Raw genomic sequence first — 27,091 nt, 5'->3', positions numbered from 1 at the left:
AATTATGTGCATAAACTAATGTGTTTTTTTCCTGATTGAACTTTATACACCATGTTCCATTTTGACTGAAACAGTGAAATAACTAGCATGTTGCCTCTCTGAAGCCGAAAGCAATTTCCTTTTCTAATTTTAGTTATGCAAAGCCTATGGGCATCATCAGCATTTAGTAATTAGTTTTATAATTACTGCTGTTTTGCTCACTGTCATTCAATTTTTCTTACAACATGGTCTGGGATTGAAACATCCCATACCCACAGCTGTGTAAATTACCATCCATTTATAAGACAAAAAAAGTAACATTCAACATACATCATTATTCAGTCAAGAATGCATTATTTGTACTTAGGTGATGCTCTGAGTACATAAGCTGCCCAGTAAAGTACAAAGGAAAATATAATTCAAATACTTAGTAAATGCTATATAAGATAGGAATGTCTGGAGCATTTAAATTGGAAATAAAAGAATTTCCATTAAAAAACATTTCAGTCTACTCTTGCTGACACTGTGTGTTTCAAACATGAAAAAACCCACATCTTTTTAGCTTAAGGAAATATTCAGATACTGAGCTGAAGAACTGTCAAATTTAGATTTACTGATACTACAATTAGATCATTATTTTTACAAAAATTCATAGTCTGACAACTAACTACTAAGTCACTTAACCTAGAATTAGCTATCAGTATAGAATGTCAATACAGTTAGACGTGGTATTACAACATATTCTCCAGTTAATTTTATGAATTATAAAAATACAAATCGGTCTTGGTGTGACATTCATTTAAATCCCCAAGTTTGCCTTAATGACATTATACTACAAAATAGCAAAATTAAAGATTGGCTAGAATTCTTGGGTAAATAAATTATACTATTTTGCAAACATTGTATGTCAAACTTGTTTAAAAAAATTAAATCTAATTTGAAATATGATGTTAATTATGAGTTTTTATAGAATAGAAATGTAAAAGAATGAAAAATGGATACTGTCTTCTTAAAACAAGCGTAATTTCTTCAGTGAGAGAAACATGCTATATTTTCTAGGATGTCTGTTTTAAAATAAAATCAAGGTAAGAATAAAATTCCCATGAAAGGTGCTGACAGTTAGCTAGCTGGATGCTGATCTACAACAATATAACCTCCCTCTCAGAGGAAACCAACTTTCCCCAGCACTAGTTAGTCCAGAGAGAGCCAGCGCAAATGCTCAGAGAGCAGATATGGAATGGGACATCAGAAATGAGTCTACTGATATTTCCAGTTCTCCCCTTCCAAGGAAAAGGAGAGTCAGAATAATATAGTCATTCTAATCTTAAGCTTTTGTCAAGCTTAGCTAGGAAAAAACAGCTGTTAATAAACATAAAGCTGTCATGCACAAAGGGTGGGATTGTGCTCAGCCCAGGGAAGGGGCAGGGGAAATATTCCACTACAGAATCAAGAATTAAGCGGGTTGCTTTCAAACATTTTTGCAGTTCATTGTATTTTCATCTCTGTGATAAAGTCAGGTGTCTTGCCTTTTTGGATTATTAAATCAACGAAGAGGTGAAAATAATTTTAAACATTTTTTTAATATTCTTTTTTATTGGACAAATCTTAGTTAATACTGAAAATACACAGAATTCAGTGTGACTTGGGTCAGAAACTTCATTGTTCTCCCACAGAGTTAAATTTGAGAATCTTAAAGACAGGAAAATGAAAATAAAGCTTTGCATATGAGGGAATATAGGACAAGAAGATTCTCAGAGTCAAGATATGGGCAGTCATAGCAGCTCTTTTTATTCCTCTTTAGTTATTTCTGCTTACAGATTAGCAGTTGCAATATTCTCCAGGCCCACCCTCCCTAATAGCTCTATAGCTTGCAAATTGCCTTGGCAATTACTGCTACGGGAAAGCTGGAGACTTCTCTTATGCATTCTCACCAGCAAGGCTGTGCTGTGACTACCATGCAAAGCTCATCATGATCTAAAACCCCATAGGCAGTCCTACCACCCCCTTTCTAGGCTTGACCCACTGTAAGTCCAGTAGAACAGCAGGCTACCTGAAGATCATAAAATTGCCAGGTATTCTTGATCCTGGGGTCTCTGGTCTCTCAGTAAGTCCCTGACAAAACCAGGAAAACCACTCCAAATGACTGACATTACACACCATGCCAAAAACTGACTTTTGCATACTCTGAATCTCCGTATCTCTTTAATTTTTCTTTTATAATGGCAGAACTCTTCAAAGTGACAAATTTTTTTTTTGGTATGTTTGGGTTTAGTACTTAGTACCTGAGAAGCAGTGAATGGAAAAATATAATCTCTGTTCTCCTTAATTCCTTTAAAAAAAAAAAAAAAAAAAAAAACAAAAAAAACACGTAGCATATCATTTGTGAGTGAAAGAAGTGATTTCACTTTTTAAACCCTTGAAGACAGTTAGCCACCCGGGGATGATCTGGCTATACAGCTAGGTCAGAAAAAAAAAGAGATCTAAGCAAAATCAGTAAAATCCAGATTTATCTGTTAGTGATTCTGAAGTTGTGGGTTTAGATATTAAAAACAGTCTAATTTAAATGCCAGGCTTTTTTCCTCTTTGAGATATGTAACGAGAGTTATTGAAATTTTACAGGAAAGATGCCTGAATAAACCTCTATTATTTCTGCTAGATGTAGTGTTTTGTTCACTGATTCACCATTCAAACTAGGTGAAAACTATGTCATACACCATGGCTTCTAATTTACAAATTCAAATTTACACAGTATTTCAAAAACAACTGCAAAATGTTCTTCTCATGTGCTGTTCAGGACAGCACAATCTTATACTAATCTGCACAATATCATGACACAAATACATTTTAAAATATAGACTAACTAATAAACTGAAATTTTTAGTTACCTGTCAAGTCACAGGGACATACTTTGGTGATAAATGAGGGAGAAGTGGTTGAATTGACCTTCCTGTACTGCTGACAGTGAAAGCAGCTTTTGGAATTCTGAAAAGCATTCCAAAAATCCTCTCCCCTCGTTGGATGGATCCACTTAAACTTTGAGAAGAAGGAAAAGAGAATTCTTATGGAAGAAATCTTGTTTGATGGAAGGACCAAATAGCAAGTTACTATCTGTAGCATTAACCTTTTGTTAGCTTTTGAATAGACTATGTAGTAACATGTGAAAGTATTTTGAGATCATCAAATTACAAGTCTCCAATAAATGTGAAAAAGTAATACTGTATATTCCAGAAAGCCTTTTCATTCATAAAATATTCGTGGCCATATGTCTGTAAACTAATAGCTATTACCAAAATGGTATGAAACATGGCACAAAAAGGTGTGAAAAATAGCACAAAATAGATCTGATACATCTTCAGGGAAGTTTCATGGGAAAGCACTCCAACATTAACGACTTTCAGAGGCTATCAGAAATGCATTTTTTTGTTTTCATTTTGTCAGTGCTTATTAATCCCAACTACACTGACAGTCAAAGGTTAAAAAATGGAATAAATTAACAGTATTGTCAATCATTACATACAGAATAGTAATTAACTCAGTATGTTTATTTATCTACTTTTGCTACTTGATTAAATGAATGATTGATGACAGGTTCCTTGTTTTCTTTTTCTTTTTTGTCGGTATAAATGATTGGTATGAATATTGGAAGCAGAAAATACACTACAAGTGGACTCTAGTGATTTCAACTTTCTTATTAACTCTACTGTAACTTAGTAAAGTTAGAAAGAAGAACTCTATTAATAGCAGAAATAAGAACCTGCAGAAACACAACCTAACTTACTCTGCTCCTAATACAATGTATCATTAGTTATCTTTATATTATCCTTTTTAAAAGCATCTTTTTAAAGTCCTGTGGAGAAGTTGTGCGAACAAATGCATCTATCCAATTTATTCTTTGACAACACACAGTAAGTGTGTAAAGAAGCCAAAGCACTCCTAAGTTTTGGCTGTTTGTTATGAATAATCCAATACTAGCAAACCGTTTTGAGGAAGAAATCAGGACAAATACAAGTAAGGTAAATTGAAAAATTGTCATTTGGTTAACATAAAATGAGGGAAGATAGTGATCAAGATAGAGTCAAATAACTATCTAGTCTACCTGTAATAGCATTCCAGGCAGGGCAGGAGTGAGCAATGCTGTCTCAGAGCCATGGATTTTCCTTCTTTCACACATACTTCACAAGAGAAGACTTCAAGTTCTTATATCACTTTGTTTCTTGTAGGATAGAAATGAAGTAACCAGCCCAAATTGTTGAGAATGGACAAAATCCCTATGCCCCTGAAGCACAAAGGCAGTTTCTCCTAGGCTGACCAAAGATTGCTGTTTGGGGTAGAAAAGTTGACCAAATGTGATTGTATTTTTGGAAAGCTGAGGAATTGACCCAAGAGTTTCAGGAGACAGCTTTTGTAAGGGATTAAAAAGAAAGTAAAGTATCTTTCTCCCAAAGCAATTAACAGAAGAAGATGGATAGAACGTGAAATCTTTGTCTGTTACTTACAGAATTTACTTTTGAGAAAACTAAAGGAAGACAATGGCAAAATCTGGAATTTAGTTATACTCACGAAGAAACTACCTGGCTCTAAAGAAGCCACTTTTTTTTTTTTTTTTTTTTTTTTTTTTTTTTTTTTAAGATAAGGCTTGTATCTCTATTACCTGGAAAAGCTAGAGAAAGCTGTACTGAAACCACACATAGTCTGAGTCCATTTAGCTCTAATTGTGAACCAAGGGAACTAGGAGTTCAAAAGAGATTTTCCTCTTATTTCCATACAACCCATGGCTTCAGTTAACTTGCAGTTTTAGAAGGTGAGTTCCTTTTCCTGCAAAGCTCCAGTTTCTGTGCACCACAGGACTGTGGTAGTGTGTTTGTGGGCAGATGCTTGTTTCCAGAGATATTTTGAATTCTGCAGGTAAGAATACATTGGAATTGTATCTATTCTGGCCTATTTAAGATCTGAACAGTGAAAACCACTTTCCCTAGAAGGTAACTAGATTGCTTCCTCAATCTCACCTTGTGATGCTTGCACTCAAGCAAGTTCAGTTCTCCCTACTACAACCTACTCCTACTGAAATAACTCTGCTGTTGAGAAAAAATAAAACCAAGGATAACTTTCAGCAGTCACAATTAGGCCTGAGAATTTGCTGTTGTCATTGTTCAGTCCTCAGCCAGAACCACCATAAACCATTGTGAGAAAGAAATCCATGTTAATGCCCAAAAAGCCATTCATATTACAACAAAATGCATATTAAGTATGCGACTGGAATAAACCAGAGAATATCACACTGAAATAGATACTGGAATTTTAACTTCAGGCTTTTATGACACTTATTGAAATATTGTGTTCAGCTGTGGTTTTCTCTGAAAATATGTTAGAAAATTGGATAGTGCTCAAATAAGAGCTACAAGAGTGATTAGGCTTCAGAAAGTCATTTTCTATAGTGAAAGACTAAGAAAGCTCAATTTATTTAGTTACTGAAAAGAAGGTTAAGAGGATCACAATACCTACATGTGGAAGAGATTTCTGACAGTAGGCAGCTCATTAATCTAGTGAAAAAGGCATACTAAGATCCAGTGTTTGTAAGCTGAAGCTGAAATAAGACTACAAATGAAGCTCACGTTTTTCATCGTGACAGCAATTAACCACTGCAACAATCTGCCCAGGGATGCAGTTGATTCTTTATCATTTAAATAATTTACATCAACACAGGATACCTTTGTAAGAGATAAACCTGCAACTCAGACAGATGCAGAAATTACTGGATGAGATTCTCTGTCTGGCGGCTGCAAGAAGTCAGACTGGATGCTTATCTTAGCTGCTCAACATTGTACCTTAACAAAACAGTTCTGCAAGTGCTCTCCACTTCAAGAACCAATAATCTCATGATCATCACATCCTTTGTATGTTCCAGACTGCTGGAGATACTAGCTACAAAAGCAAAATGTGTAATGAGGCTAGGTGAGCTTTTACATTTCCTCTCAGTTCCCTAAAAGTCGTTGTGAAAAAAACTTGTCCAGGAAGTCTTCAGGATAGTACACTGAAGCAAAAGAATAGATGAAATAAAAGAGAATAGGACACAAACTAGAAGGAACAGAGAGCAAGATATTAAGAGTAAGTAACAGCTACATCTTATGCACAAAATAAGGAGAAAACTTCATTATGAAGTTTTTAAAAAATACTGGATGCATTTTCTGTAAGTTACACCCAATTAAGACAACTTTACACAGAGACAGAATATAAAATGAGCTGGCATTTGATATTTGATTGTTTCATCCACCTTGAGCATATGTCCTACTTGTAATTCTGAAAACTATCACCTCACAGTTAATAGGTCAAGTTTCCTAGTTAAATGATCACTAAATACAGCATTTTTACAAAGGACATGAAGATAACCTCCCTGCTAAAGAACTAGACAGGGCCCTAGGACATGGGAAGAGGGCTCTATTACCTGCTCAACCACACACTTCTCATGTGATATTGAGCTAGTCACTCTTGACTGGCTTTGCAAACGTACTCAGCAGCTGCTTCTTATGATCAGATTACCAAAGTGCTGAAATCTTTTGAAAATCTGGCTATTTATTTTGTTTCTGAATAGGATCAGAGATCTTTTGAAATCTGGCCCCAGTTGGGGCGCTATGCTCTTTTGAAAAGCTAGCTGTAAATTTGTATATGCCTCAATTTCTCTATTAGCATTATCAGCGCTGTTCTGCTTCATTGGGAAGATGAGAAACAGCTGGCATATGCAGCAATTCAAATTTGAAAGGGGACATAAATGTAGAATTGCTCTGATAGTTGCAGAAATGTCACATGTACCTAAAAAAAAAAAAAAAAAAAAAAGGCAAACAAAAGTAAGCTCCTGTGCACACATATGGTTTTCGATAAAATCTAAAGTGATGTGAAGTTGGTAATATCATTCTTCTTGCTGTACATAATGGCTGGGAATTCTCTATGGGTAAAAATTGGAACAAAAATATTTCTCCATCTTTCTTTTATGATTATGAATATGCATTTAAAGACTTTTCAGATGATTAAATAAGACATGAAAATTTCTACTTGCATGTGGTATCGCTCCACGCAAAGCAAAAACAATTTCTACATAGTACAAACAGAATGCACACATACGCAGATGCACCCAACTAACTGCAAGTAAAAAATTACAGAGACTGACATGCTCAAGCAATGAAATTGAGGTAGATATTTCCTAACAGCTCTAACTATGAGGAGGGTCATGACATAATTGGAGTTAAGTAGTTTCTTAGGAATTTGCCTTTCTTTCTTTTCTTAGGAAAAGAAATCACAGAATTATTAATTTCAAAGAACTTTAAAAGAAAAATATTCCTGTTTAGAAAGTAGCAAACAATCAAAATCTCAATTTCTTAAGGTAACTGATTATTTTAAATCACCTAAGTCCCCAACAGTGGGGAGATTCCTATTTTACTCTCATTCTCAGAGTTGTAGTGGCTTACATGTTCTCTAAATTGTAAGCTCTCTATAAAGGGTGTTCTTTAATTACAGACAGCTAATGAAAACAGTTTTTACCGATCTCTCTAATGTCCTGGGAAAGTCTTTACTATGGATTCATTGTATTCTACTTTATATCCCTGATTGAAATGGGAGACCACAAGAGCACAGGGATTTGGTGGAAACTCGATTTCCTTCCTCAGTCTTCAAAGAGAACAGTTGCAGAAATTAAGCTGCATTGATATTGTGGTCAAACTTTCGTCAGACTGTGGTTATACTTGCATGTTATATAGATATAAGATCACTGCTCTTTGATTTTGAAAATTGCTTGGTCTACCTTGAATATCTAAATCTTATCTGTGGTCAACAAAGCATCTCACATGACCATTACAATAAAATAAGAATTATTATTAAATTCATGTACTTCAAATTTCATTTTCAGGCTCTGGAGATTATTTACCATTCAAGTATTTAGACAGCCAGTTTGGAAAACACTAATAAATATGTAATTGCAAGTATACAAAATAGAAAAGATTCACTTGCTCTCTCCATCAATCAAACAAACAAACAAACAAACACAAAAACAACAACAAAACCAATGTGGGTTGTGGTTGCTTTCACTTCAGACAAAATATTTTCTGAGTCATAACTTTCCACCTGTATTATGGAGTGATTAACTCTTGTTTTGAAAAAAAAAAAAAAAAAAAAAAGTAAAAAAAGAAAAAAAAAGAAAAAAAAAGCCCATTAATTTACATCCTCGTACCTCGATGCTAACTAAGGACTTGGCTCCCTTTGCTTTTGCAGTGTTAATCTATTTCAGTGCCTCTTCAAACACAGGTATTTATTATCCCCTCAGTGGTCTCAACGAGGTATTAAGGAAGATACAAGGCAGAAGTTCAGATGACTCAGAAATACAGTAAATTACATTAATAGAAAGAAAAAGTATTGCTAACCACTATTAAAGTTATCAGTTATCAGGATACTTCATGTAAGCATGATCTTACATTCTCTGCTCAGCCAAGGAGATTCAGGTATGATGTTTATATTGAAACTGTTAAATCCAACCACAAGATGCAATTCTTATACCACTTATTTACAATATGAAGCACTATAACATTAAGCTTTGCAGAGGCTCTCTTCCAAAACATTCTTCATAGCAAAGTCACTATTCTTCTGTTCAGAATAAGACAAATGAAAAGACAAACAAAAGTTCTATCAGATATTTTAGATATTGCAAAAAACAGATAGCAACAGCCCTTTTCTCACTTTACAGATCAAAGCTACATCAGTGATGACTTCTTGCCTGTTTCCCATTACTATAAGTAAAGTGTAGAACAAACATTTTTGGCACACATGATTTATTCACATCTGCCATTGGCTAACCCCATCACTTGCATAATTTGAAAATGTTATGTAGGTTGCACAAATAATTTAAGATGTTCATGCCTCTAAAAAAAGACCACCTGGAGTTAACCTGCGCAACAAAAAACATGAATGTAAAATCATATGGAAACATTTTGGAAAAGTGAATTGTTGTAACATCAAGTTTTACATAGAAACTTCTACTAGATGAGTAATTAACTTTTCTTGACAATATGTGCCATTATATGATGAGAAATTAATTTGTTTTTAAGTTGAAACTTTTCCCTGACTCATTTTATCATCATCACCAAGTTTGCAGCCAATGCAACCATCAGTACAATTCTCCTCCTGACAAATTTACTACTGCAAGACTCAAGCCCATGTCATTGCCACAACCCACACAGCCCACATTCTCAGTATTTTCAGCTACGTATAGAATTACAATATCCACCATCTTTTATCTGGAAAGGATGTGAATTTTAAATGGCACAGTGGATTATTATCAATGGACATACAAACTGAAGGAAAAAGGACTGAAGCAAATGGTTAATCACGTTTTTATTTTTCTTTAAATAGCAAGTTTTTATGAGTTTTCTCAATACTAAGATTTCATCAAGAATTCAAGAACTGTAGTTGCAAACATGGAGAAAAATGCAGATATACAGAAATCAACGCTAAAGCTGTGTGAAAGAGGAAGTCTTTAACCCTATTTAGCACTCCAAATAAGAACTTAAAAAAAAAAGATAGTTCAAGAAAAATAAATGAAATAAACTGTATATCAAGTATCAGCTGTCTTAAAAGAACATAATGAAAATGCAAAAATTGACCAAGTTGGTCTAACAACACAAGAAGAGAAGGAGGAAGATGAACTGCAGTTCAATCGAATGAAAATAGTTACTAGTAGCAGATTGGAATAAGAGAAAATATATTAAAATCACCTATTCTTTTTCCTTGTCCTTATAAATACTTACTGTTTGGTTCTTTTGCTATTTAATGGTTAAGTTGCAAGGTGGAGTTCTAGCAATAAACAACTCTTGTAGGCACTGATATCTGACTGACAATATTTTAGAAAAAGTATTAATTTGCTAACATCAGTAAATGCTTTGTGTCTCCACACAAGTGATGGATAGAACTTTTTATGATACAAATAAAACACCACTGGAAATGAAATCATTCTATCATTTCTTCTGGTACTGAAAGGATAGGGCAAGTTCTTTTCATGCCCTTGCTCATACAAAAGAAACAAGAGCTGAACTTCAAGTGCTTTCCCCATTGTTCCTGTTCTGCATCACAAGAAAACCAAAGCATTTCAAACCTTCATTAATAAAATTAACTACAAAGCAACAGCCAGTAGCCTGTAATTCCGGATAGTCAGTATAAAAATGACCAATATTATAATAAAAATAATATATAATAATACTAGGAATATACATATAATTTTCTATTTAATCATTTCAGCTGAAATAAATTTTATGATGTTTGATTTAAAGAGTTACATAGAGCACTGTCAGTGACCCAAACACCATTGTAATTTGCAAATTTTAAATCAGCGGTGATGCCGTATTTACTGCCAGTTTACTGATGATCACACCCACTGTGATTTCTGCAGAAACCCAGAGAAGCTCCTTTGTACTTTTCTCTTAGATATGTTTTCCAAGATGAGTTATATAGTAAATTCTTATAGACTATGATCTGCTAACATTTCCCTAGTTTTTTAAAACCATAACCTTACGAAGTAGTAAGTGGAAAGCCTTAAAAATATTCCACTATATTATGTAGATATGTTGCTCTCAAAGTAATGCCTCCTATTTATTTCTGTGGAAAATACAACAGATACAAAGAGCACAATAATACTATTTGATAGAGCAAATTCTCAGCTACAAAACACAATCTGCCTCTGACACTGTGGGCCAACATAATAAAATAGGATGCATTACATCCAGGGAAGTTTTTTGTATATTGTTAATTTCAGAGAAATAGGTTTTGTTTTACAAATCTACTTTTGCTTTATGCATGTTTATTGAAAAAATATAATTTTACCCTTTTCTTATAGTTACAAGAATTTTCCAGGTAATTTCCTTACCACTGATGATAGACTAACTAATCAATGGTTACCCACATTACTCCACTATCTTTTGAACTCACAACATTCCACTATTTTTTTGTTCCAAAGTTGTTTCCTAGTGGTCTTTTCTATCTAGAACTTCCATGATATCAAAGGATTTATTTAAAATTAAGGGGACAAATATCTTTTCACAGTTTTTAGAGCCCTTTATACAAGTTATCCATGCCAACTGATTTATTCAGGTTTCATCCTACTGTATGCCACCACACTGTTGTCCAGTTAGTTAACAGTTCTTTACTATATTATCCAGTTTTCTCTCAAATCTGACAGTTTGGATGTTTACCTGTTTAGGAAATGTAGTATTTGAAGATGAGCTGTCCACTGCGATTCTTTGTAATAACGTACACGTGGAACAAATCAAGCTCAGAAGTGTGTATTAGTGTTACATGGACTGAGGAATAAACAATGGCACATCTTCCATTATCACTCAGACTGGAATCCACGTTGGTGAAAACAAAAAAGTTCAGGCTGTTAAAGTTGTATTAGTACCATCTCAAAAAAATAAAAAAATCAGTAGTTCATTATCACAGACACTACAGGCTGCCTGATCAAACAGAGCCTGCTCATAAAGCTGCCTTCTTCCAGCTACACAACTATCATGGCGGTCCCTGGTGCCTGGAAAAAAGACAATGCTACACCCATTATTAAGAAGAGTAAGAAGGATGGCACAGGGAACTATTGACCTGTCAGCCTCACCTCTATGTCAGGAAAAATCATGGAGCAGATCCTCCTGTAAGCTATGCTAAGGCACATGGAAGAGAAAGGTAATATAAGACAACAAGCATGGCTTCAGCTAGGGCAAGTCCTGACTGACCAATCTACGCTGGTAGTGTGGCCTTCTACGCTCGTGTAACTGCATCAGTGGACATTAGTTAGAAGAGTCTGTTGCAACAGGACAAGGGGAAATGATTTCAAAGTAAAAGAAGGGAGATTTAGATTAGATATAAGGAAGAAGGTTTTTTTTCAATAAGGATTGTAAAGGACTGGAACAGGTTGCCCAGAGAGGTGGTGGGTGCCTCATTCCTGGAGACTTTCAAGGTCAGGTTGGACAAAGCTCTGAGCAACCTGATTGAGCTGTAGTTCATTGCAAGGCAGTTGGACTTGGTGATCTTTAAATGTCCCTTCCAACTCAAATGATTCTATGATGATTCTGTGATACATACCAGCCTCATGAGGTCTCAATACTTTTAGTTCTATTGACATGCTGGACAATAGATCTCCATTTCATTTTTCTACCTCCTCTAGATTTTTCCTTAATGTATCTACTTTTCTTTGTAAACTTTTGGCAGATTAGACATTCCAGTTTATCTTAATTGTTAGATATTCCCCTTTTATTTGCTATTTTTTTCATAAATTGACATACTTTTTTTTTTTTAATTACTTGCATTCATTCTGAAAAAGTATGTAATTTTATATCTTCAGGTTTACAAGAAATCATCATTTCATATAATATTTTCTCTAAGAGTTCTAGCCAACTTTCATTCTAATTTTTCCATCTAAATTTTTTGTCACAATCAATTTCACATATAAGTTTCTCCATTAGACAATTAGTCCCTGGAAAGGACCAAGTATATTGGTTGGCACCCTACTCCATTTGCCGAGAATGAAAGCAATCAGGTCATGATCTCTTCTCACTAGGCAACCACCAACTCTGAATCCAGTGTTCAATTCACCTTACCTACCACAATGAGAATCAAACAGAGCTACTTTATTCTGGGTTCCATATCTTTCTTACTAGAAAACCATAAATAATTCTCACAAAGAACATAAACACTGCCTGAAAATTCCAGCTCCTGTTTCTTACATTCAAACTCCACCTAACAATCTTTTTCTTTTAACCTATGTAAAAGACAGATAATTAAACAACTTACCACAACCGTGGTGCTACTCCTATGACCAAACAAACAGGTTTAGAATGGATAGGTATTACATTTATAAACAGTGTTTCATACTTTTATGCAGCCAGAGCACTGCATAGAGGCTTTCACATCAGAAGTAATCAGATTTTCCTCTCAGTAAGAAAAATGCCTGCAAGATAAGGAGGAATAAACTATAGAGCTCTCGAGGTTTCTCCAGCACAAGAACAGAAGATCTCTGTGAAGCAGGACAACCAGATCTGGAGACCCCTTTCATGGTAAACAATAATGCCAAATCACCCGTGTTATGCTGTATTTGCTATGCCATCTGATCTTTTCATGTCTGACAGTTAAAAACAGTGTATTGGACCAAAAACAGTGAAGATCAAAGTGATTTTTATTTCCTCACCTCAGTGAATGGTTTCTCTAAGAGAGAGAAGTGCATAATAACTCAGAAGGGAAGGCCGCTCTCAGAGGAAAGCCTGTGTGGTTTAACAGGGGAAGGCTTGTACTATCTTGCTTCTACTCAGAAGACAATATTCAGCTTAAAAAACAAGAGAGTGACAACAGATAATGTTATCTAATGAGACGATTCAGAACTGAAACATTTATTTATCTCTTCAAAATATATACTTATCTAGCATAAAAATAACTAGATAAAATTATTTAAATAAATGAAGATAATCTCATGACATTTACCATACTTTCTAATTATTATTATTGCTTATTTTCTTTCTCAGAAAATTCAAAGCACCAAATTCAATCCCAAGTTCCACAGTATGTTAAAACATCAAGATCTTTTTCAACCTTTTTTTTTTTGTACTTTGTTTGCATTGATAACTGACTCTGAAAAATATGCAAGTTTGAAGTCTTTATATAGCCTGACAGTCACTACTTTTACTGAGGTCTTTTTCACTCCTTAGAGAATCTCATTCATCATCTCTCATGACAGACGATAAGCAAGATAATTTTATATACATAATTTTTTGGCTTTAAAAAAATTCACATTTACAACAAACTAACTTATAGCTTGAGACTGCAGGTAATCCCTTAATTGTTTTTTCAGTCAAAGAAAAAAGATGCCTAAACTTGTCTTACACGCTCTAATTTCCATGTCATATAATTTAGCAGGAAATACACTCATGGCCTAACACAAATGCTTGCATCTCCAAAGACAAAAATACACACCTCAGTTTAACAAAAAAAAAGCATGAAAATAATCATGGCAAATTTACAGCGTTTAGAGAATTAGATACAGACTACTGAGTTTAATTGCTGCTTCAAAAGAAGAAGATATGAAAAGTGTCAGGTACCCTGTTCAAACATTAAGAGATAGGAGCCTTCTTTTTACAGTGATGGTGATTCTGATCTGGTACTGGCGTCCCAAAACAAGAAAAACAATTACAAGGTATGACTTTACATCAGCCACAGATATTGCACACATCACAGAATACAACAGTACATTTGCAGACAGTGATATTTCAAAATTTGAAAATGCTCACAACAGTCCGATGTTGTAAAAGTACTATGGGGCCTGCTCTGTGTGAGGCCATCAGAATACACTGGAGGACTTCAAGTGACACGTCATGTTACTGGCTGAACACATTGTACACCCTATTAAAATACTTTCATTCCCAGATCAGAACTTTCAGAAAAGTCTCTTTGCAAAAAAAAAAAAAAAAAAATTGCTTAGGAATTAATTCCCTTTTCTCTTCAGAATATTTCCCTTAAATACAGAGATTCAAAAACTTCAGAGTACTGGGAAAAAGGGAAATTGTGCTGTTATTCATAGCTTATTGTACGTAGTATGCAAAGAATAACCATATTATTCCTCCTAACTCTAAATAACTTTTTGCTCAACTTCTGCCATAAAAGAATAATTTCCTGATCTTTAAGAACTGTAATCTTTAAACTCACCTGCTGCAAGTTGTGTATGTATTTGTTTATGAGGACTAATACTTCCTAGATACAGAAAGCCTTAGACAATGCACCAAAAAAATTGACTGAAGTCTGCTGATGGAAGATTTATCCATTTTTAGCAAATGTCAAATCATTGGCTATTGCTTTTAAGATTAATAAAAGATATAATGGTTTCTAGATAGCCTCTAAATAAAGATTACTATGAATGGAGAAATGATTTACCAATAGTCACCACAATGATATTTCTTTAAAGGTTACAATCATAAGTTATTTAGCTGAAACACTGCTGAGAATGCCTGGTCATTTCTTGAATAATGCATAATGTTCATTGTAGATCTGATCTGTATTATAACAATAGATATTTCTAAAATAATGGAGAAAACTATCTGTTACTTTCCAATTGCTCAAGATATTTCCATGAAGTAATTGACTCTGAAAATATTATATGGAGTCACCTTAGAGTTCATTTGCAAGCAAAACTCATAGCGATCACTACACAATAGGCATAAGAGAACAAACTCATCATCTTTCATAAACTTTTCAGGGAAGCTGTGACAAATACAGGGCAGAGTAAAGGACCTTTATGAAATCCTAAATTAAAAGGAATAAATTGCTGTACAGTACTGGGGAACAAATTTTAAACTAAGCTTTGAAATTTAATTATTAACACAAGCAGACCACCACATTGGGTAGAGATGGGGGAAGAGGAAGTGCGGGAGAGAGAAAAAAAAAAAGCTGTTCTGTACACCCTATACTATTCATATAATTTTTGAAATATCTTTGAGTCTATTCAGGAGATTGCTTGGGCATGAACGAAGTACAATGTCTAATGTTTTATTGTAGGAATATCAACTATACTCCATACAAAGCTGCTAACTATTTATATGAGCTTGTTTATCCTTATGAATTTCCTCAAGGGCAGCAAAAGTGACCTTAATAAATGAAAATGAATTTCTTTTGATGTAATTTCATGAATGTTTGATCAGAATGTGTTAACAGGACTCACATAAGGAGAACTGGTGAAGCAATAAAATATACTTCTACTATACAGTTAATCCCGCTTATAGTGAATTCATATACAAAGAAACACCATTTACTAGTAATAATTATCATTTCAATATTCTGACCAAAAAAAAACAAAAAAAACAATCCTAGTTAGTATAAAGAAACCCTACTCAAATATTATCAAAAGCAAAAATCCTTCTTTATCCCCTACATAGCCGTTATGCTTAGAGGAATGTGAATTAACTCATCAGAGGTTGGAAAGACATTAACTGTTTACCTAAGTTTTTTTACAGGGAGGAACGAGTTAACTTAGACCAGTTAGTTATGCTGATATCTAAGAATAAGGTTTAATTTTCCCTCAAAAATCTTCCCTTTGTCAGAATCTTTGCCCAAAAGGAAGCGTCAGTATTCAAATATATATTCTTATTCCACAAGAGGATAACAAGAAACAAATCTCAGGTAGTCTGAAAACATACACAGAGATCTGCAGAGATCACTTTCTACAACACAGGACATCTAGTAGAAGCTTAGCTACAGGAATTTTGGGAAGAATTATGTATTTCAATAGATAGATCACAGATCCTGGAGCAAGTTCACTTTATATCCAACTTGAAACAATTGCTTAATTACCAAAGGGCTCATTCAGAAAAAGTGGTGAACATTTGCATATTATATAAGCAGGCTGATGAACCATGTTATACTCATGCTCTGGATGATGTAATTATCCTTTTTTTTTTTCTTCACTAAAAGTATACATGGCATGGCAGACAATATAAATGAAATAAACGAAATGATGCAAATATATCCAACTAATAAATCATCAGTCCAAAAGTCCTTCAGTTGCTGCCCTTCATGTTTATCTCTGTCCACTGAAAATTATAACTTTGCTTAGCTAATCTTTCTTCCTTTAAGTGAAAGAGCAACTAAAAGCTCCTTTCACTGGCAGTACCAGAAACCGTTTGTTGGCATTTCTGGTTTAATAAACCACTAGTTTATAATATTTATCAAACAGCAAGATCAGACTCTTCTTCATAAATAGCATAAGTAAAAAAATTACACAAAAATGTTCAGTTTATACAAGTCACTGGAAACCCTAGTTAGGAACAATACACATATAACCTCTAAAATCAAAGTTCTGATTCCTCTAATACCAGACTTGTATGGCGATTCATGACCAAAACATTACTTTTGCTGCCCTACTACTTGTTTAAAGATGAAAAAAGGGTGTTCAATATTGAAAACAGGCTATATGGGCTGAAGTGTTGAGTCTACAGGCTCAGAAGTCAAAATGAATTCTATTCGCATTGAAATTGATGAATAAAATCATGGTCTCTAACCTGAAAATTTAAAAATTTTGATGTTATGTTCATGAACTTGAAGACACAATTCTGCCTTTAAGCTTTAATTATGGAAATTAAGTGATTGAGTCCTCACATCAAGAAATAACACGTTTCCCTCAAATACACCCATTGATAAAATATTAAAATAAGAAAAACAACACAATCATTGCTAAATAACTTTTTTAACAGTTAAATGTATGTTACCTAAAAGACTTACTGTTTTATTATTTATGTCAGTAGGTTTGTTGTTAAATAAAAATAAATAAAAGAGGTTTATTTCACCTTCACATGGTGTCTTTCTCATGCAGACCTCAGATTTCCACATTTGTATCCCTTTAAAGGATTTGATATGCAGGGAAAGAAGAAAGGATGATGGTAAAAATTTCAATTTAGAGGTTACTAAAGGCTGCCATAGTCAATACAAAACAATGTATTTAGGCCATACCTTTTACTGATGTATTAGGTGGAGGTCCTTCCATTCTCAAGTTCCATGGAGGATCGCCTTGATTAGCAAAGTCCCTCATTTTCAGATAGCTAATTGTAAGTCGAATGATGGATGCCTTGTCAAGCTGGCTGGTAATGGCTGCAGGCAGCGGCAACAACTTTGCCAACTCATAGAATTCAAAATTCTCCTTTCCCCGGCGAGAGCGAGCAGCATCTCGGGACTTTTCCTTTCTCAAAGCTTGTAAACTGAAGAAAATAAACAAAGGAGGACATTCGTCAATATTAGTGTTATGTCACATGTAATGAACTTGCTTTTTCATTGCTGATTTTCAGTGTACATTACGACATTTTAAAAATGTTGTGAATGGATGTATAGACTACAGGATACATTTAACGGTACTCCAATTTTTGAATAATTAAAACTAATGATAGTGTTTTATTTTTAGTTGTAGACATGTTACATAACTGCTCCTAGCTCATTTCATCCACTCTATCATTAGCCTGTCCTTTATTTTTCTGCTGCCAGACAGAAGAAAGGATTCCTAAGAATATGGGCTTTATCTATACTGATGCCACTGCTTCTTCTGACCCACTGAAAACTCATCTTTGTCCAAATTTGTACCAAATTCCTACTCATGGGAAAGGGGGTTAGATTCAGATGTCTGAAGTATGTGCTATCACTGACAGGGGTTGCTGTAGCGGTAGTCAATATGACCAGACAGGCTATATACTTCTGTGGCTCAGAAGCTGCTTTAAAGTCTGGTGTAATAATGCAAACCTACTGAGATTTCAAGAAGTTAATCTTTGTGACTTGTTTAGCTGGCCTTGCTGTGGAAACAGTAACCATTGTCAGAGATTCAAGAAAGCAGTTAATGGAGTTACATGCTTCATTTTTCCAATTTTAATTCAACGTCACATATGACAGACTCCTACACAGCTTTCTGGATTAGAGAGATCCTCCTGCTTTATGCAGAACAGGTGGATATGCAAGGACGCTCATTTACTCCAGGTTTACTAATGTATTGCTTGCTACCACCCATATGCCAGGCCTAAAATTAACTCAGATTTTACTCCTGCACTACTTAATTTGTGTACAACTGCTGAACACACGTTGAGAAGACACTGGGTCATCAAGGCTGTTGTCTTCCCCTGATTTTTTTTCCCAAAAGTCAAAGAAAACTCAAGTTTCAGTTTCTTTCTTTCTTTCTTTGTTAATATCTGATATAATTGCTTTGCAAGAGAAAATGGATTCACACTGTTTGTTGTGTGGTTTGAAGCAAATGAAGAAATGCACAGTAAACTTGCCAGAGGATTAAGAATCAATGTACAAACAATAAAAAGAACAGGTATGAATTTTTTTTTCCCCCACTCTATGTAAGGGTTTTTTGGGAGACAAAGTAAAGTTTTCAGCTTAGGACACAAGTCTCAACTGTACATGTTATCCACATCTTGGTAAATAGAGGTTGGTGCTGACATTTTTGTCTACCAGTCTGTTCTAGATCCTCAAAAAGGGATGTATTTTTACTTTGTTTTGTTTGATTACTTATTAATTGCATGAAATTACAGTCAAAATTCCATTAAATACCCATTGGTTTAAAAAACCAATTTGAATACAACTAGTGTAAAATGGAACAGCAAATACTTCTCTCAAGTTTCTACAACTCTTACTGAAACCTTGGTTTTCATTACTGAATAGTCTACAAAATCACTACAGCTTATGAAGTAGATTAGACAAGTAAATTTAAAACAACGACTCTGAGACTCCTATTCACCTATCTTTCTAACTTGGGGGTGACTTAAACTACAGAAGAGATTGTTTTGTTTTAATATTCTTACCTATGTACATTTTTGCGGCTATCTCTGCCTGAGATACTGCTCAGAATTAAAAGGGCAGATCACCAATGCATCACACTGCCCTGAGAATGATTAAAAACTTATATTCTCTACACAGTTATGTACAACTAGCAATTATATTTTAAAAGACAGCTAAGGAATACAGGTGGTGAATGATCAGAACACCAGAAAGAAATGCCATCTATTTAGCCATAGATAAAGATACAATGTTCTATTGAACTCCATACTAAAAAACCTACATCTCTTTATGAGATATATCTGAACAGCTCACAGCTAGATTGAAAATTACAAGCTATATTCTAAGTGACAAACAAGACTTTTGAAATTGAAAGGTGTTAGGAATTGAAAAGTGATAGAATATTCTTCAGCAACACGTAAGACTGAAAGCGCAGTTTACAAATCCTGTACAATGTTCAGAAGATTGCTAAAACTGAATAACGTATTGCAACATAAGCTTATATAATGCATTACTGGATTGATAAGGTTTGCAATAGCAGTCAGTTCAGCTGAAAAGCAAGGCTCTCTGTTAAGTAAACAGGTGGCTTTCAGGGCCATCTAAGTGTATTTAAACTTCTAGAATAAAAAAAATCCCAGCGTACAAGTGATGGGAAGTTAATAAATGTATGAAAGCGACTCTAAAGAAATGGTAATATCAGTAAACATGGCTTTCCTCCCAGCCATACTGTATACTGCTCTTTGTGAAAATACTAACAAAGTTAGTCAAGTCTAGGAGTTTGTAAGTCTTGGCATCAGTGCATTTTGCTAAGTTTAGAAATGACGTCTGGCAAAAAGTACATATACGTTCAATTTCTCCACCATGCAGTTCTACCACTAGACAAACTGGACACTGTGGTAGTAATATTGGACACCAAAGTTCCACTGATACAATGGGTCCTTAATTTAGGAACAGCAATTTCCTCAGCAGAATGCAAAATTCATTAGATATGCCCTGAACATCTCTGGCACCTGTGATTCTGATAGGCAACATCAGCTTCATCATTGGATGCTCTTAACAGAGGAAAGTGCTGGCATTGACCATCCTAATAATGTTTTATAAGAGGTGTGAAGCTCACAGTAGAAAGCAGTGGTGCTGACATCACATGTTGGGCCCGTGTCATATGACATTAACATTAGAAGTAGTTCTTGGTAAGAAATGAACTTGCTGGAAAACCAGCCTGCAAACACTTAGAAATTCCTACTAATGAAAAGAATTGAAGTTGAGAAACTGTACCCATGTTTACTACATTGACTCCACATTCAGAAAGCACCTAGAAATCAAATATTATATGTGTCTTACACGAGGATTAGTTCTTAGATGAAGTCTCCCAACAGACAAGCAAATCTACATATGCTGTCTATGCTACCAATAAGGAAATAACGAAGTGTGAAATATACCCAAGAGACATAAAGATTGCTCCCTCCTCGATGCCTGTGGAGAAGGGGAAAGAGCTCAGATAATTGGATCAGAGCGCATCCCTCTTCAATATCAAAGGATGATGTCATGATACAATAGTAAAACTTCATGCATTCCCCTAAGAACATACTTCTAAAGCAATTTTCATACAGAGTCCACTAAAGAAGACAAAGAGGTTTCCAGCTGCTAGCTCTTGATAATTCTAAGATGCAATAGCATATAAACAGAATATTTAATGACTAGAAAACTAATGCTACTTTAGATAGGAAGTTTCTAAAATATATATCATTTTTCTGTCTAGGGTCTTTTCAGATGGACTGATATAAAGCAGGTCTGCTTTTACAGTTGAAAGGCTACGATAAATAGCATCGTATAATTTTAAAACGGTGTACACAACATTTCAAAAGTAAATTTTCTATTGAAGACACAGTAGATGCAGAAGACATGATAATATGCTGTTGCATAAAAGTTTTATTGGTACTCATAACTCACTTGTGATTTCATTGTGCTTGTGGTCATTCTGAGCTTAACCTGCTTCATATTTTATTCCACATCGTTTTATATATTTTATATTCATAAGCATATAAATGCATCCATATCTATGTCCACCCCCCCCAATCTCCACGTCTGAGAGATCATCTGTCAGTTTAAAGATGGGACAAGCACAGCTCCTAATTTTTGCAGGATATAATGGCAATCAAACATATTACAGCATATGAGCAGATGTAATGATCTATGCTAGTAAGGATTTTTTTAACATATCAATATCTCACCTGTGTGTCTCAGTTTGGGTGGTAAAAAAAAAAAAAAAAAAAAAAAAAAAAATCAGTGAAATACTTTAATGCCATGAGTTTGCATTTTGAATGAAAACAGGGGAATGGCTGTGGTTACAATTAAGTATTTTTATCTGCAATTTCAGAATGCAGCTCAGAAGCAGACACATAAAAGGCTCACCAGCGTACAGAAAAGGGCAACAAAACTGGTGAGGAGTCTGGGACACACATCTTATGAGGAGGGGCTGAGAGAGCTGGGATTATTTAGTCTGAAGAAGAGGAGGCTCAGAGGAGGCCTTATAACTCTCTTCAACTACCTGAAGCCTCTTCTCCAGTGCAACTAGCAATAGGACTAGAGGGAATGGCATCCCATTGCACAAGGGGAGCTTCTGACTAGATGTTATGAATAATCTCTCTGAAAAGGTGGTCAGGAACTGGAATGGGCTTTCCAGGGAGGTGGCTGAATCACTATTCTGGACGCTCTGGAGGTGTTCAAGAAATGTCTGGATGTTGTACTAAGGAAATATTGGCGATAGGTGGACATGGGGACTGTATGATCTTGGAAGTCATCTCCAAAGTACGTGATCCTATGATTCTATTTCTTTAAGTACAACACAGACAACTGGGGTTCCCTGAAGATATTGGTCTCTCCCCAGTTCAGCCCCATATACCAGAAGCAGTGAGGTTTTACAGTGCTTCCACTGCACTGGACATAAATAGAGATTGAAGTGGGTGCAAAAGCCATAAAACAAGGTTTGAAGGACAGACAGGCTACTGAGATCCAGCTAGAATGGTTAAAGCTAATGGACAGCATACCAGCAGTTCCATCACTGCTTTTGCTCTTTTTTTATTAGTTACAAGCAGAAAGGTATGGCACAATGAATTGGCAATTATTGTCAGAGTTCTTTTGTGTTTCTGGAGTTCTACTGAAATCCTCCTTCACTTCAGGAGAAGCTTTACTACAAGGGCAACAGTATACTGGAATGGAGCACTTCTTGTAGTACTAAATAATATCATACTTGTTAATTCAGCTGTTATCAACTACTAGTAAATCTCTTAAGCCTCTAACAACAATGTGGATTAGTAGCAGGAAAAACAGATGCTGTATAACAGTAACACTTAACAATATCTAATAATGTTTATAACAAACTTTATAGAAAATGAAGCAATATGTGCATGTGTGTGTATTTTTATATTAGTACACTTTTTTAAATAAAAAGACCAAAAGGTCCTCTATTAGCATTCTCCAAAGACCTTTTCAGAAGCCTGTTATATTCATTTCTCAGAAAAGAAATCAGATCTATGGAAAGGATGTGCAACATTAGATTGCACAATGTGTCTGTTAAAAAAAAAGAAAAAAGAAAAAAGGGACTGGAACCAAGTGATCCAGCTTCACCTCCATATTCCATTGGACTTTTAGTTGTGTGTCCTTCTGTGTACAATGTTTTCCAAACTAAAAATAATAAAAGAATGCTTACTTGGTCAAGTTTATCTGTAATGTAACAAAAGGAAATAAATTTATCTGCTCTGTAGTCCATAGAATTTGTGTAATTCTATGAAGTACACTATAAACATCCTTACTGTTCTTTTCTCTACGTAAATGACGTGGCATGTTATGGACATACTTTAGACATTTTAACAAATAAAAATTTTTTTAAAATCTCTTTTTTTTTTTTTTTTTTTTTTTTAAAGTTACATGTTTTCTCTCTTTATAAAGGATAGTTGCTACTCACAGTGGCCAAGTATGGTACTTTGACTAATAAGAATGCTTATACATTCTGATCTATTACAAAAATGATCTTTAGCAACTGTTCCTTCACTTAGACACATTCTCAGTAATGTCTTTTCTTGGGTTTCAAGCTGACCAGTGCAAACAATGATAGCAGCTGACCCCATTTATAGTAACAACAACATAGAAGTCTGAGTTTTACTGCCTGGGGAATTCATTCAGATAGGGTCTAAGTACAAATACAGGCATCCATCAGGCCAAGTTCTGGCCTCAGAAAAAAGCAACAAAAACCCCTCTGTTTTCATTTCACTATGTGGAAGGATAATTACACAGAATTAGAAGTTCAATGAACGGAATATCATTGATATCAAAATGACAACATTTTTTCAGTATAACAGCTACAAATGAGTACAAAAGAATGAAAAAAAGCTAATGTGAACAAGAATTAAGAGAAGAAATAATCCTCATCAATTTCATCAGATCAACTCTATTAAATCTCAAAAAATGATACTGAAAATGTTTATATATATACTCCTAACTTCTACACAATTTTTGGTATCATTTTGGATTTTACTCTTCTGAGACAACTTTTTTTAAAACTTGATTTTTTTCTCCCTTTCTTTGCTTTTCACTTTTTTTTTCTACTGTCCTATTCATAGACTCCCCTTTCTCATAGTTTTTTTTCTGAACTCAAGAGTACAAGAACTTCAAGACTTATAAAAAACAGTTATACTGTTTAAAAGAAAAGAGTGTTGTTGTGAGGGCAAAACCTCCAAAAAAGAGGAAAGGAGGAGAATCAAAGCCACATTAAATTTTACCTTCTTTTTTCTGTTTTTTATAGTACATCTGAGAAGTCAGACAGGCAGATTTTTATGGATTTTTCCACTTGTTTGCTTAGGAGATCTGAACATTGCTCAGTCTCACTATTTATCAATTAATCTAGCATGCAGCCTCAAAGGAAAAAGGTAGACCTGTATTAAAAATTCATCCATCAAAAATTCATCAAAGGCTTCAGCATTTTAACTCATGAACCTTTGAACACCTGCATACTTGTCAGATCTGTGGTCATAGTTAACTGGAATCTATAGTTACTACAGTAGCTATACTTGCTCTGACATGAGCTGCGTGGGGAGACTTTCAGGTGAAAGTGCAGTATATAATCTAGTGAGTCACGGTGCTTTCTCAAACTGCTCTTTCCAACAGATAGGGGATATCCGGCATCTTAAATAGTCAGTGAAATAGGACTCTGCATGAACAAACACTTTTTGGGGCATTCATTTTTGTACATATCATAAACAGTGTGATTCTCATATGGCAAAACATTTGCCAAAAATGTAAACAAAACCATTATCTGACATTAATATAAATGGCATAGTCCACAAATAGGAGTCATTTAATGCTTTCCAGAAAAATTAATGTTTTCAGGAGACTTTCTTTAATGTATGAAGAAGGCTGTATAGCACACACTGGAAGTTAAAGCTGGAACCTTCAAGTTCAAGGTAAAAATTCTGCTGCTTAACTAATGCACTGCTCATAGCTGTCATCATTAATTTATGTTAGCCTCTGTAAACATCAAGAGTATAATAGGCCAATTTCACAACTAAATATAGATGCACATTTTGCCCTTATATAAATGGCAGATTGCTGCTGTAGATCATCACTGCAGCAACACGTCAGTAAAGATGCACTGTTTGATGGTCTGATGCTCACACAATATATAAAACCAGTTGTAATGGTTGTTTGGAAGCAAAGTGTAACACAGCAGCAAAATTTCATTTGTTCCACAAACTCAGGATATATTAAGCTTGGCTGACAAAGTCTGTTTGATGTGCTAAATCAGTTTGACCTTCATTTTTTGCTTTATATTTCTCATTTAACACGTGAAATGGCCATTATTTTTCCAATATATAAGAAAATATCACAGAACTAGTTTCTATTAAAAAGCCTCCTTTCCTTGTCAATAAAAAAAAAAAAAATTCCAAACGTTTTTTTTTTTTTTTAAATCGCTCTAAGAATAATATGCAACTTATTAAAATAATACCTATATTAACGCTAACTTTTTAAAATATCAAGTAAAAAATAGAGTTGTATTGGAGGAATTATGGTTTCTAAAATAGGTTTATTTTATTTTCAATATGAAAAATTGTTTCAAATGTTTTTTTTTGTTTTGTTTTGTTTTTTTTGGGAGGGAAAGGTTTATCTATGCTTGAACTAATCACTAAATTGAATATTTTATCTCCGTCACCATATTTGTTACATTTAAATTTCAAGATTTACTTCCAGAGCAATTCATTAGAATGCAATTGGAAAAATCTGGCAGCTTTTTAAGGATTACAAACTAACCATCCCACTCAATCTTCTAAAACTAACTTGCACTTTGATATAGCAAGAATTAAGTGAGCTGTGACACACCAGTTAAAACTCAAACTCCGCAACCACAATACTTTGATCTAATTTTTTTCCTTATGTTGAACTAAGCAATTGCCAGCATCATGAGAACAGAAACTGCAGTTTTATCAAGTAGTTTTGCAGTGTGCAGTAAATAGCACTTTACCTTGGAGCAACTTGTACATTTCACACCTTAAATTTCTATTTACCAAACCAGCTAATCACTTCACAATTGAACTTCTCAGAACAAAAAATTATCAATTAAAGTGGTTGAAACTCCTGCAAATTATCAGTTAGGAATGAAGTAATTGCTTTCATCAGGGCAGAAAAGCCCGCCAGAACAGAAATGTCACTTCAGATTAGTGTTCTCACTCCTGAAGCTATGGATGACACAGCTGATATAAGACTAAATGCCAAGACCAATCAATTGCTTTTGTGGCTCTGTTCTGAGCTGCTGTAAAAGGGGCCATTTTCTAGGATCTACTCTTCATTATAGTAAATGCTATCTCCTTGGTAACATAATTCCATTTCTCATAAATTCCGTCTGAGAGCATTGTCCTAACAATAGATGTTTGTGGAAAAGAATGCTGTTGGTTTAATGCAAAGAAATTAAGTGTGAACGGCTGTCAAAGTACTATAGTTTGCTTGTTCTTAAACAGAAATTGAAGTCTTTACACTAGGAAAAAAAAAGCAGAAAATACTTTGGCGGAAATGAATGTTCTGAACAAGTGTAATATATTGCATTTGGAAGTGCTGTGCTTCTGATTGAGAGCACAGACTTTTTTTTGTACACATATATTCTGTCTATAGTGGGCACAGTAGTCTCTAGCAGAGATTTCTCTGTTTATGAGAAGTAGATAAATACTCCACTTATTTCACAGCAGTGCAGTTAGGAAACGTGAAACTGCTGAAGAAAACATGGTCTCATTATCATATGACATGCTATTTGTTAGAAGGCTCATCTGTGTGTAAAAGCTGCCTTTGAACTGAGCCCTTACTGGAAATATCTGTATTTCAATTTGTATTGTTCAGCTTCCTAAAATACTAAGGATCTGAGTTATGGTCTCCAATTAAAAGGATATCTGAGAAGCTAATTTGGTGGAACAGCAGCAATTTCCTGCATTGCTCTCCTCATGACTGAAGTTCAGAAACAAATTCAAGATTACAGATTTTCATTCAAAACAGGATGAAAAGTATTCCTCCCTCAATGAGCATAAGCAATTCCAATTAACAACAACAAGAGTTATTTGACAGGAGAATATATTACCAAATACGCAAAGAAGTAATTAATTCAGCATCAAGATGAAAAGTGCAATTCTACTATAGCATTTCAATGGGTAACCAAAGAAAGATCACAGGTACACTCTCACCATGATTATGAATGTAGAGCCTGAATGCTGGCAACCTCACAAATACATGAAAAACAGCATCTATTATGGGATGTGGG

The 27,091-nt window shown here is 34.6% G+C and overlaps 1 protein-coding gene across 7 annotated transcripts in view; it reads right to left on the bottom strand.

The window, feature by feature from the left end:
* Positions 1 to 27,091, bottom strand: part of NPAS3 (neuronal PAS domain protein 3) — a 599,300-nt gene that overhangs the window by 401,087 nt on the left and 171,122 nt on the right. For 4 of the 7 annotated variants that reach the window (XM_085225180.1, XM_085225182.1, XM_085225183.1 and 1 more), the window contains 2 exons: positions 17,488 to 17,732; positions 17,325 to 17,375 (listed from right to left, as the gene is read on the bottom strand). In XM_085225180.1, coding sequence (XP_085081306.1) covers positions 17,325 to 17,375; positions 17,488 to 17,732 — 296 coding nt within the window. The remainder of the gene's footprint in view (positions 1 to 17,324; positions 17,376 to 17,487; positions 17,733 to 27,091) is intronic. The other 3 variants (XM_085225181.1, XM_085225185.1, XM_085225187.1) reach the window with 1 other exon arrangement.

Source organism: Meleagris gallopavo, chromosome 5 (genome assembly GCF_905368555.1).
Source record: "Meleagris gallopavo chromosome 5, MGAL_WU_HG_1.1, whole genome shotgun sequence".
NCBI lineage: Eukaryota > Metazoa > Chordata > Aves > Galliformes > Phasianidae > Meleagris > Meleagris gallopavo.
This window is presented reverse-complemented; position numbering and strand designations above follow the sequence as displayed.